Source organism: Galeopterus variegatus, unplaced genomic scaffold (assembly GCF_000696425.1).
Source record: "Galeopterus variegatus unplaced genomic scaffold, G_variegatus-3.0.2 Scaffold1485, whole genome shotgun sequence".
Classification (NCBI taxonomy): Eukaryota; Metazoa; Chordata; class Mammalia; order Dermoptera; family Cynocephalidae; genus Galeopterus; species Galeopterus variegatus.
Genome location: NW_007727596.1, coordinates 258,676 through 270,895, shown reverse-complemented (window position 1 = coordinate 270,895; position 12,220 = coordinate 258,676). Strand labels below are relative to the sequence as shown.

The window sequence follows — 12,220 nt, the reverse complement described above, 5'->3', positions numbered from 1 at the left end:
AGAAGTTTTCTGGATGAATGGGTCACGAATTTTCATCACCTAAAATTCTCATCAAAAAGAAGACGATCAGCCCCCAACCTGCAGCTGAAGTGATTTTTATGGCCCTAGTAATTAATGTTACTTCAATAGACTTTTCTTTCCCTTTTGCAACACCGCACAGTGGCCACTAGAGGGCAACAGCAACGTAGTATTCTTTCGGTCCGCTGCAGGAAACTGCCTTAACATCTAGGGAAAACACAGGGGTTTAATGTGGGGCTGCTGTTTTCCAGGAATTAACGCTCTAGGATTTAAGGCGGTATGAACTGAGCATTTTGCCCAGGACAAGAGACCTGCCCGTGTCACAGTGCTGAAGCTCAAGCCAAGCCCGAGACACAGGGCTGCTGGCATGGGCACTCCAGCTCTAAGACACCACAATAACTTCTCAGCACATTCTCTTCCATGGGAAATTGAGCCAGGGTCCAATTTCCTCTATGCGTCAACCAAATTATTAAGCAGTTGACTTAAAACTGATTGGTCATATCATACTCCTTCTGCTTTGTCAGTCTCAAAATTTAAGACCACAAAGAGCTACTAAATAATGACTCAGATAATGAACTTCAAATGGGCAGAGAAGTCTTGTTTGGTCAAAAATACATCATGCATAGCCTCCCAGGAAAAAAACGAGAAGGAAGTGTGGAATATAAAGGAGTAAAAGGGAAATGGGCAGAGAAGTCTTGTTTGGTCAAAAATACATCATGCATAGCCTCCCAGGAAAAAAATGAGAAGGAAGTGTGGAATATAAAGGAGTAAAAGGGGAAAAAAAAAAATTAGAGTGAGGAAAAGGGAGCAGAAAGAAGAAAGAAAAATAAGATGAGAGGGATAGAAGAGGGGAGGGGTCAGACAGGGACAGACAGACAGGTGATGTCCGAGACAGAAAGCAGAGATAGAGGGCAAGGCCATGATTTTTGTCCTGTAGATTGCTAAAGGAGGAGAGCTCAAGGCAATGCCTGGACAATTTACAGCATTTGAGTAAGACTCATTCCTAAAAAGACCACTATAGTAACCAAAGTTGTCCAGCAAAAAAATGGGGCTGCTTAATTTAGTATTGAGCTCCCCAATACTGGATCTAGTCTAGTAAAGGCTGAAGGACCACATGCCACATATTCAAAGGAAATTCTTGAAGAACTGGAAAAGGACCTGCAAGGAGCAATCCTCTACATGTGGTCACACTTGTAAGGCTACCTAAATCAAACTTCTCAGCCTCCCATGGTATTATTCTTACATCCATGATTATTAATAGGTTATATAAACATGTGTATGACAGGGAATTATTACTTAGTCACCCACTAAATTTAGTTCTTTTTTAATGACCTGTAGGTTTTTCTGGGTTTGCTTTATCTGCACACACAAACACGCGTACACACACGCTCTGTACAAGGGATAGAACTTCTGACAACTAAGACCCCAGATGCCCTGGGGAGCAACTACATAACACTACCCTTTTCCCCTTTTCTGACACCATTGCTGAATCTGTCCACGGTTCTGAAGTCAGAGCTCCTTCTGACTCTTTGCAAAGAACAATTAGCAACTTTATAGTTTAGCAAACTTCATCACAAACCCCAGAAAGCCTCAAAATCACACGTTGTTAGTCTCCTTAACAAATCTGCTCTGTGTTTGAGCCAGGGAAGTGAGGAATGTAGATATAGTCCTTCACAGCACTTTATACCAATGAAGTCCATTCTCCAGCCCCTTGCTGATGGCATCATGACAGAGAGGAGGCACTCTGGTGTTCGAGGTGCTTTGCTCTCCTTTTTGCCTGATGGGCAAAGTGACTGAAAATTTCCAATCCTCAGCCACAGACTCTATAAGCACTTTTTTTTTTCCTTGATCAGCTGGCCAGTATGGGGATCTGAACCCTAGACCTTGATGTTACCAACACTGCGCTCTAACCAACACTGAGCTAACTGGTGAGCCCCTCTATAAGTGCTCTTTAATGCCCTGTCTTGAGGTTTGTCAGAGCTGTCTTTTCCTGAGAGAAATAACATCATTTTTTTTTTTTTTTTTTGTCTTTTGTCTTTTTTCCGTGTCCGGCAACGGATCGCAACCCTCAGTGTTGCCCCCGTACCGGACCGGGGACCGGCAACGGGATTGCAACCCTCGGTGTTGCTCCCGTGCCTCGCTCAGCCAGTGAGCGGGAACCGGTCTGTATGTGGGATCCAAACCCTCGGGCGGGAGCGCCGCTGCGCTTCCCAAGCGGCGCACTATCCAGTGCGCCACCGGGCCAGCCTGAAATAACATCATTTTTCACTCCACTGCCCAGGGACTTTTTACGACCCAGTACCTCAGATTTTCCTTCATTATTTTATGTCACATTACAGAGATGCTTCCTAGATAGTTCCATTGAAAACATGAGCATCAGATCTTGTTAACTGCCTGCGATGGGTTAACTGTGTCCCCTGAAAGTTCATGTATTGGAAACTTGACTCCCCTTGTAACAGTGTACGGAGGGTAGAAAATCCAATAATGGTATTTAAAAGGTGGGGCCTTTAAAAGGTGATTAGATTGCGAGGACTGTGCCCTCAGGGATGGATTGATCCATTCATGGAGTAATGGGTGTGGTTCTGATGGCGTTATAAGGAGAGTGAATGAGCAGACTAGCTCTTGCTTAGGCCATGCTCACCATGTGACACCCTGGTCACCACGGGACCCTGTAGAGAGTTCCCACCCAGAAGAAGGTCCTCACCAGATGTGTTCCCTGCACTTCAGACTTCCCAGCTTCTGAAACTATAAGACATAAATTTCATTTCTATATAAATTACCCAGTTTCAGGTATTCTGTTATAAGCAACAGAAATGGACTGATACATTGCCTAATTAGATTATGCCTTCTTTATTCTAAATAACGATTCTAGAGAAGTTTTTCAGAGCAAGAATCCAAAAATAAGATCATAATATTCTAGACAGAGTTCAGCAAAATTTGGCCTATTGGTCAAATTCAGCCCACTGAATTTGTTTTTGTAAATAAAGTTTTATGGGAACATAACCATGCCCATTTGTTTACATATTATCTATGGCTGTTTTCTACTATGCCAACAGAGTTGAAGAATTGTCTTTGTGGCCCATAAAGCCTAAAATGTTTTTACTATTTGGCCTTGCACATAAAAAGTTTGCCAATCCATATTCTAGACAAAAAGTTACTTAAGGTGTAGTAATTTTGTAAGAATCGAAGAAAATGCTGAACTTTATCCTAATCAGGGAATGGTCCATCAAAAATGGTTTTTCTCTCTAAAAATTCAAAAACAGGGACTGTGAATTGAAATTAAAGATCCTCTGGCTGCCCCTCTATAATCAAAGTTGCTAACACGTTTGATTACATTTTAAAAGAGCCTCTGTCATAATCGAAAATCAGTATTTGATCAATTTGAACTGTTGAATTTTTTATTTAAAAATTAAATACATGATTCCATATAAGGAAAATAAAATATAAACAAATCCCTATACTGAAGATAAAGCATAGAGAGAGGACAGAGGAATACAGACAGATTGCCCAAGTTCACTGATGGGGGAGCTGACATGGAGCACGGGAATGAGCTCTCACTGGGAGTCAGGAACATGGGCAATTTTCATTAATACTATTTAAAATTAATTATAACAAAACACATCACTTAGTGGCTATTTTCTATATGTAGGGCACTATGTTATATATACTTTTTATTTTCAATTCTTACAATAACATTACAAGGCAAGTTATATCACGCCCATTTTACAGTTGGGTACATTAAATTTCAGAGAAGTTAAATAAGTTGCCCAAGCAGGTCACAAAGCCAAGAAGTATGATATAACTTCCAAATCTTTTCCTCATCCCACTGAGCCACCCAGTCTGCTCTGAGTCTTGCCTCCCTATGAGATCTTGAACAAGTTGTTTAATTTCTACACTTGGATTTCCTGAATGAAAGCTTCCATTAAGTTAGCAGTTTGGCCAGGTGATCTGTATAATATTTTTCATCTCTAAAATCACATAAATGATTTTTCCTAACCTTCACCTCAAGGTCCCAGTAGAGTGGCAGTAAAGTGCTTATTTCATTGAAGGAACTCAAGACAAGCTTGCTGACCAAGTGAGTGAGCGAATAAATCCTGTTCCCTTCTGGAAAGATATTTTCCCTTTTCCTAGAGCCCTTAAAGCTCCTTTTAAGTCCAGCACTGACATCGGATTTCTTTAATGAAGAATTAGAATTTATTAAAGGCATTCTATGTATAAACCACCAATATGGCACAGTAGGGCATACAAAGCTGAATAAACTATTCTCCCAGCTAATATAGCACAAATAGCTTAATAGGACAGACCAATCATTTACCCAGTTAAGGTGTATGTTTTATAAAGGTAAAATTATATGATTGAGTTGAGAGGGAGATTATGACTGTGGAAAATGTGGAAGACTACATAAGAGAAGTGCCGTTTGAATAGATATTGAAGGATATTTAGTTTGAATAGATATTGAAGGATATTTAGTATTGCAACAATCAGCTATTGGTCTTATATCCATAGAACTGGGGAATATGTTATATAGAATATTGTAAATGCATAGATAATTCAAAAAGCCTTTTATGTACAGTACTTTGGCATATCCCACAGTTTTCTGTACCTAATTATGTTAATACCAAATTGAGCTAATACCAAATGAAATTATGTTCAGTGCATACGAATTAAATAAAGCTTGAAGCCAGTGCTGGAGAATACACAGGTAATGAGATAAAGCCCCAGGAAAATAAAGTGCCGTAGCTAACATGATCAAGAGGTGACAGTCTCCCTACCAGGAGAAGCATGTGTTTCTTCTCAAGCGCCAGCAGCAACACTGTGGCTGCCCAGAGCAACAGTTCTCAAAGTGGGGTCCCTGGAGCAGCGCCATCAGCATCTCCTACGAACTTGTTAGAAATACAAATTCTCAGGCCCCCCACACCCACTTAATCAGAAACTCAGGGTGTGGGGCTCAGCAAAGTATATATTTATAAGTTCTCCAGGATGTTCTGATTCTCATTCAAGTTTGAGAACTATTGGTCTAAAGGACTGGATCAGATAGAATTCTGAGGCTGGGTTGGATTCCATAGAAAACGATGCTGCTTATCATTAGATAAGCAATATCAGTCCTAGAAAAAGGAGGCAGGAGACGGGCCACATGTACCAGCAATTATGACCCCTGCTTAAGTTTACAGTGGACACCCAGATGCTCTCTTGCCTTGAGTGGGCTCTTGTTCATACCCTGTTCACTAACTTATGCTTGTGATAATCAAGCAGAAATTAACATAATCACAGTACGGGAAGGAACACTATACCCCATGATATAAAAAAAGAACTCGCTGGGATTGGGTTATTTTCTTAATAGATAATGATTAATCCTCCCAATAAATAAAAGAAAATGGACAAGAACAAACACTACTGGTTTCTAAAGAAATCGGTGCTGAAACAGCACAGTCTATGACCTAGACTCTTTATTAGGTATACATACTTGGATTATATTAGGTTTATACAAAACAAAAGCCAAATTCTCACATGATGTTTTAACTCTGATGAAACTATGCAGATAGAGATCACCATGGCTGGGGTTAAAGCACAGACTATGCTCTCTCCTTTGGTCTTAAAACATCAAGTATAGAGCAAGTGCACATAAACCCTACTGTTTCATTCATTTTCTGATATGTGCAAGGGCTTCATCATCTAACAAGTTTACTGACCATCTACTAGAAATCTTCTGTAACTAACTGTATCACTGTTAAATATCAAGGATGGTGTCATCTGATAACTTACACTAATAAGGGACAAAGAACAAAAAAAAGATGGGAAAAACTGGAAAAGGACAGCTGACCCAGAGAGGAGGTCCAGGGCCTATGCACATCCCCAAAGTTACTTACTATTGGGGGAATTCCAAAAATTTAAATTAGGACATGTATAAGGTTTACAACACCTTCTTCTTAGTTAAGTTAAATACACTCTCTCTAGAACACTCTTGTAATCTCTAGATAAGCTGTCACAAAAGGAACTTGACAGTGGCATCATGTAACAGAGCATCCACTGGACACTGTGTAGGTTCTGAGCAAGAATCGGGACCTTTGTGGGAGGTAACTTTATGTTGATTTATGATCATGTCTCTCAGACTTTATTTTAGGCATAAAATGCTATCTGTCCCAAATCATTAAAATAACATAGGAGATCATCTATTAAAGTGGATATGTGTATAATAGTAACAAAGCACAAGAAGGGCACAACTGATAGCTAAGAAATTATTATTTTGATAGAAAACACTATTTACCAGCTACCGCTATTTTGAAATACCACATCTGAGAAAATATGAGCAAGAGAGAGAAATTTTGTTTAAGGAGAAAAAAAAGGACACAGTTCATACAGCTCTGAAAGATGGAAGTCAGGTGACATCAGATTAATGAAAGAATCTATAGCCCGAAACATGAGCAGTAGATGGAGGGATGGGGGAGTATGTGGCAGGTGAACCAGGAATGCCCAGACTTGGAGGCAGCAGATCTGAGAAGCAGAAGATGGCCTGAGCAACCTCAGCGTGACCAGCAGGTGTAGCACACACAGAGCAGCTGGATGGGCTGGCACTGCCCTTTCCCTTGAGCCAAGCCATGACCAGCAAGGGGACTTGAGGACAAGTAGGAACAAAGAGCACAGGCAGCAAGCCAGAAAGAAACTCTTTAGGTGGCAGGTGACAACTAGGAGGAATGAACCCAGTCTGAACTACCAGCTCACCCTGTCCAGCTGCCTGTCCCAACCCTCCTCACCATCCCTGAGGGACGGACACAGAGAGCAAAAACAGCCCCCACAGACGGGGAATAAGGACACACAAATGTAAAGATGAGCAGACCTCTTCAGAGAGTCCGATGTGCAACTCACCCTGTCCAGCTGCCTGTCCCAACCCTCCTCACCATCCCTGAGGGACGGACACAGAGAGAAAAAACAGCCCCCACAGACGGGGAATAAGGACACACAAATGTAAAGATGAGCAGACCTCTTCAGAGAGTCCTATGTGCAAAAGAAACTAATATGCTAAAAGAGAGGCAGAGAATACAATAAACTGATATCCAAGAGATGGAGTGCCCAGCGGGACATTTTAAATGGATATGTAATATTCTCAAAAAGAGGTGGCATAAAACAAAAATGGGCAGTTATAAAAAAAAAAAAGAGTTTAAATGACAACTCAATAAATAAACAGAATAGCACAATGTTAACAATTGACAAAAAATAATAATAATAATGAACAAACTAGAAGATCAAGCCAAGGAATTCTTCCTGAAAGGAAAAAGTCATGGGAAGAACAAGAAAGAGAAGCTAAGAGACACAGAAGACAGCTCAAAGAGGCAAGAGGCCCTTCCTTCATTGAAAAGGTTCTGCACACCAGACAGAGCAGAGAGGAAGTGACAGGGGAAACTGGCCGAGACCGGGGACAGCACACAGAACTCTGTAGAAGAAAAAGGCCTCCACTACTAAACACAATAAATTTTTAAAAAATAATAATAAAGAAAACAAAGATGTATGAAATTTAAAAACCTCTGAAGGACAAAGGAGGCTGTAAAATTACGGATAAGCAACAGACTTAGAGAAAAATATTTGCAATATACAACACACAAATATTAATACTTAAAATTATGAAGAATTACAACAATTTAAAAGAAAAAACTCAAACAAAAACTGGACACTTTAAGTTATTGCCTACAATGCTCCTAGTAGCTTATAAGATAGGTTAACATTACTATCTCATTTTACAGATGAGGAACGTAAGGTATAGAGAGGTCAAGGAACATTTCTAAAATCACACAGCAATAAATGGAGAAGCCAAGGCAGTCTGGCGTCACTGTCCCCTCTTAAACACGTGTTAGGTGTACTTTATCAAAGGTATATCTTTGTGCACAGAGGCATATACAGTATGCTCCTTACAGCATTGTTTGTACTGCTGGAAAACAAAAACAAAAACAAAAAAGCAGCTATCTTCATTAGTGGAACAAATAAATAAAAAATTATACTATGCAGTATTATGTGGTATTTAAAAGAAAGAAGACATGGAAAAAATCATAATCAATCTTGAAGACATGTTGTAAAGTTAAAAAAAAGAAAGCTATTGCAGAACAATATGGACAATACAGATTATCTAAATTTAGAAAAATATATAGGTATACACACACGCACACACACGGAAATGTATAAAGATATGTGTAGAAGGTGAACAAAACTATCACAAATAACAGCTCTTAGAGGGAGTCCAGGGGGATTTCAAGATGGAAGAGAGGTGGTTTATTTAGTTAATTAATTAATTATTTTTTTCTGTTGGTTATGAATATTCATGGCGTACAAAGCTGACTGTCACCACTTGTGCCCAAGATGTGATGGCCAGATTAATACTAGTAGCATGCCCGTTATTATGAATTGCGATTGTTCCCGTGTCCCCCACCCAATTAATCCCCAACCTCCCTCCCCCTCCCCCTTTTCCCCACCCTCCTCTGCAACCCTAGGTCTGCTCTCTCCCTCTGCAAGTCCGACGCACCACTGTGGTCTTTCTTGCCTTCCTTCTTTCTCTCCTAGCTCCCACTTATGAGTGAGGACCTGCAGTATTTTTCCCTCTGTGTCTGGCTTATTTCACTTAACATAATTTACCCCAAGCTCATCCATGTTGCTGTGAATAGCAGAATTTCACTCTTTTTTATGGCAACTTAGTATTCCATAGTGTATATATACCACATTTTCCTTATCCAGTCATCCATTGATGGGCATATAGGTTGGTTCCATATTTTGGCTGTTGTAAATAGAGCTGTGATGAACATGGGAATGCAGGTATCCCTTTGACATAATGATTTCCATTCCTTTGGGTATATANATACTGTTTTCCATAGTGGTTGTACTAATTTACAGTCCCACCAACAGTGTAGGAGCGTTCCGGAAGGGAGGTGGTTTAAAGGCACTTTCATCAATTTGTATGGTGGATGACCTGATACTAAGGGTGTACTCACATCTTTCTCATGGATAATTAAAGAAGTAGGAGTAAAGGAACATTTTCTTGAGCAGTTACCAGGCATAAAGCTATCATAGTTATTACATTTCATTTTAAAATAACTTTATGTGATTATTAGTATTATTAATTTAGTAATAAAAAAGGATGGTATGGTTCAGTGTGGTTAAATAATTTGCTGCAAATGTCTTATACATGGAAACCTTAGACTTGACCTCCATCTGTTCTAAACCACACTGAGATGAAACATGTTGACCAACAACATTGATACTAGGGTAGGCAGATGGCTGGCCATTTATCTCACTTGGTTAGAGCGTGGTGCTGATAACACCAAGTTCAAGGGTTCAGATCCCCTACCAGCCAGCCACCAAAAAAAAAAGGACAGAGAAAGATATTTTCATGATACGAACAGCGTAGAGAGCCTAGGCCTTACCACAGCGATCTCTGACCACCAGATTCCGACCTTCCTTCAGGTGTATGGTGAGCAGGTACGCGAAAGGGCTGGGGAGGTTACTCAAGCCATCACCCGCTTCCCCAAGAATCTGCATAGATGGAGAAAGCAGGTAAGTCAGTATAGCTTGGGCCCAAACAAGAGAATTTCGAAGACACTTCTTAATTTAAGGGGGTAAATAAAGGTCACTATATGGTCAAGTATTATCTCCAACTCCCAGCACTTTGATAACATGATTACATGTATCCCCAGTGGGATTTTATCAGAATTCAGAAGCCATCACGTATTTCTGCAAGATTAACTCTCCAAGAATTAGATAAGTAGTATGTCAACCTCTGAAATGCTCTTAAACTCAGTAATTTACCTATAAGTAGTATGTCAACCTCCGAAATGCTCTTAAACTCAGTAATTTACCATAGGATTCCATATCCCAAACCTCACTATGGAGTGCAGACAGGAAACCGTGTGCAGAACTGCAGCTGCAGGGAAGGGCCTGGCTAGCACACACACGTGTCCACACTTGCAAGCACAGATGTCACATGTCTCCCTCTTCTTCCCCACCCTTCCCACCAACCACCATCTACTCTGGTAGACCTCCTCCACGTGCAATAAAATTTCAGTTCTCCACACTCAGCTGATCCCCTTGTGAGCCCGTGTGTCCATCCCACATGAGCTTCTCCCCTGTGTCCACAGGGGACACACTGTCTCTGTCCATTGCTCTCCCGACTTTGCTACACTGTATCTCATTTTCTGGAACCTAGCATTGGTGTCTCCTACTCTTACCCTCAACGTCACATCACCTCCCCCCAGCTCAGTCACTTCTATCTCCAGGAATGCACCAACTCCTACAAGGCACAATGTTGAATTCAAGTCTATTTTTGAATGTTTATTACATGAATCCAGTTGAAGTTTTGAGACAGTTCAAATTTCTGCCTTTCCTCAAAAAGGACAGACAAAATCATTTATCATTCACTTATTAGACTTTCAATTAATTGATCCTGTGGCTAAGCTGGCCTTGACATTCTTTTGAAAGTTTCAGAGCACTTCAAAATAGCTTTGTCTCCTTTACAATCTCACTCAATTTCATAGCTTCTCTGTATTTTTAGAAGACTATCCCAGTCTTACAAATCAATAGACACTGAATTAATCTCTTCCAGCTAAAATGTGCAAGCCTGTTTTGGTAGGTGGATACAGCTTGCCATTCTTTAAAAATAAAAGCGGCATAGAAATAAAAACCCAAACATTTGATTGAGAAATATTTAACATAATTACTTTAGTATTTGTTTTTAAGAAATGCCACTCACAGAATGTTCTTCAAACTGTTGAGATGTCATAGAAGCATTCAGATCACCACCTCCACATAGCTTCTGTAAATAAAAAGAAAAAAAAAATGCCCGATTTAAAAAAGCAAAAGAATATCAACCCATGAAAGATGCCCTTTATCAGGTTTTTATGGCAACTTAGTATTCCATAGTGTATATATACCACATTTTCCTTATCCAGTCATCCATTGATGGGCATATAGGTTGGTTCCATATTTTGGCTGTTGTAAATAGAGCTGTGATGAACATGGGAATGCAGGTATCCCTTTGACATAATGATTTCCATTCCTTTGGGTATATACCTAGAAGTGGGATTGCTGGATTGTATGGTAGATCTATCTGTAGTTGTTTGACTCCCAGTGCAGGAACTGGAGCAGCTGGGCCATCTTGCCTGATGCCTCCCAGTGTGGGCCCGCCCTGCCCCCAGCCTCCAAAGAAAAATGGGCAACTCAGGATCCAAAGAACTGAGCATGTTAGTCAGGCAGGAAACATTTCAAACAAAATCTAGGAAACTAAAATTCTGAACAAATGACCTCAGAATAGGAAGTGTTTATGTTTCCTAATTTAAATATGCCTCCCATACCCAGGAAATGATTGCACAGGGCTGGGAAGACCACATCACTCAGTGGTTAGTACCAGATATAGTAGACTCCTCATTTGTGTCAGGTTTTATATGCACAAAGGAGGGGTCCAGAAGAGCCCTGGGACTTTACAGGGTTTCTGGGCTAAGTGTGAGGACAGCTGTCTGCAGAGAAAGGCAGAATGGAGGGGACATGAACAAATGGCCTCCCAGAAATTTGAATACACTCCTGTTTGTCTGGCACGTCAGGCTGTGCTCATGTCTTGTGTGAAAAAGCTGAGATTTTCTTTTCCAAAGAAGGCTGGTAAGTCCAAGGTTATGTATGGTTTGGAGACAGGAAGCAGGACTGCAGAGATTGCTTAGATAACCAAGAACCACTGGGGATGGAGGCAGGGACCAGCGACGCTGATGACATTGGTCCTTCCCATCCACAGCAACCATTAGGGGACCCTGAACACAATTCAGAGATCCTGCCTGGATGGCAGGTTGTCTTCCAAGACACACAATGTCTCTCAAGCGGAGCTTCTGAAATACTGGTTTCAGACCAGAAGGGCAATTTTTCAGCCCCCGAGAGGGCTGGTGAGGACTTTGCAAACAAGGAGGGTCTCTCTGTCCCACCACGTCTGCATGCAGTGACCTCAAGAAGGGTTGCGACAGGGCAGAAAGGAGCCCTGACCATGAGATGACTTGGAGCCTCACAGCCCCTCAGCTGGGAAGAACGGAGGCCGCATAGTTCTGTGGTTCTCACGTCTGCCTCTTCCCCCACCAGCCCCAGGTTTAATGGTCCTAGACTGTGACTATATTGTGTTCAACTCAGATGAACTCGCACAGGATCAAAGGTGATTTCAGGCACTTGGAGCTTTCTCTAAAGGCCCCAG

The 12,220-nt window shown here is 41.0% G+C and overlaps 1 protein-coding gene across 1 annotated transcript in view; it reads right to left on the bottom strand.

The window, feature by feature from the left end:
* Positions 1-12,220, bottom strand: part of LOC103594118 (multiple C2 and transmembrane domain-containing protein 2-like) — a 61,522-nt gene that overhangs the window by 23,302 nt on the left and 26,000 nt on the right. The window contains exon 3 of the mRNA XM_008577307.1: positions 9,423-9,531. Within this exon, the coding sequence (XP_008575529.1) occupies positions 9,423-9,531 (109 nt within the window). The remainder of the gene's footprint in view (positions 1-9,422; positions 9,532-12,220) is intronic.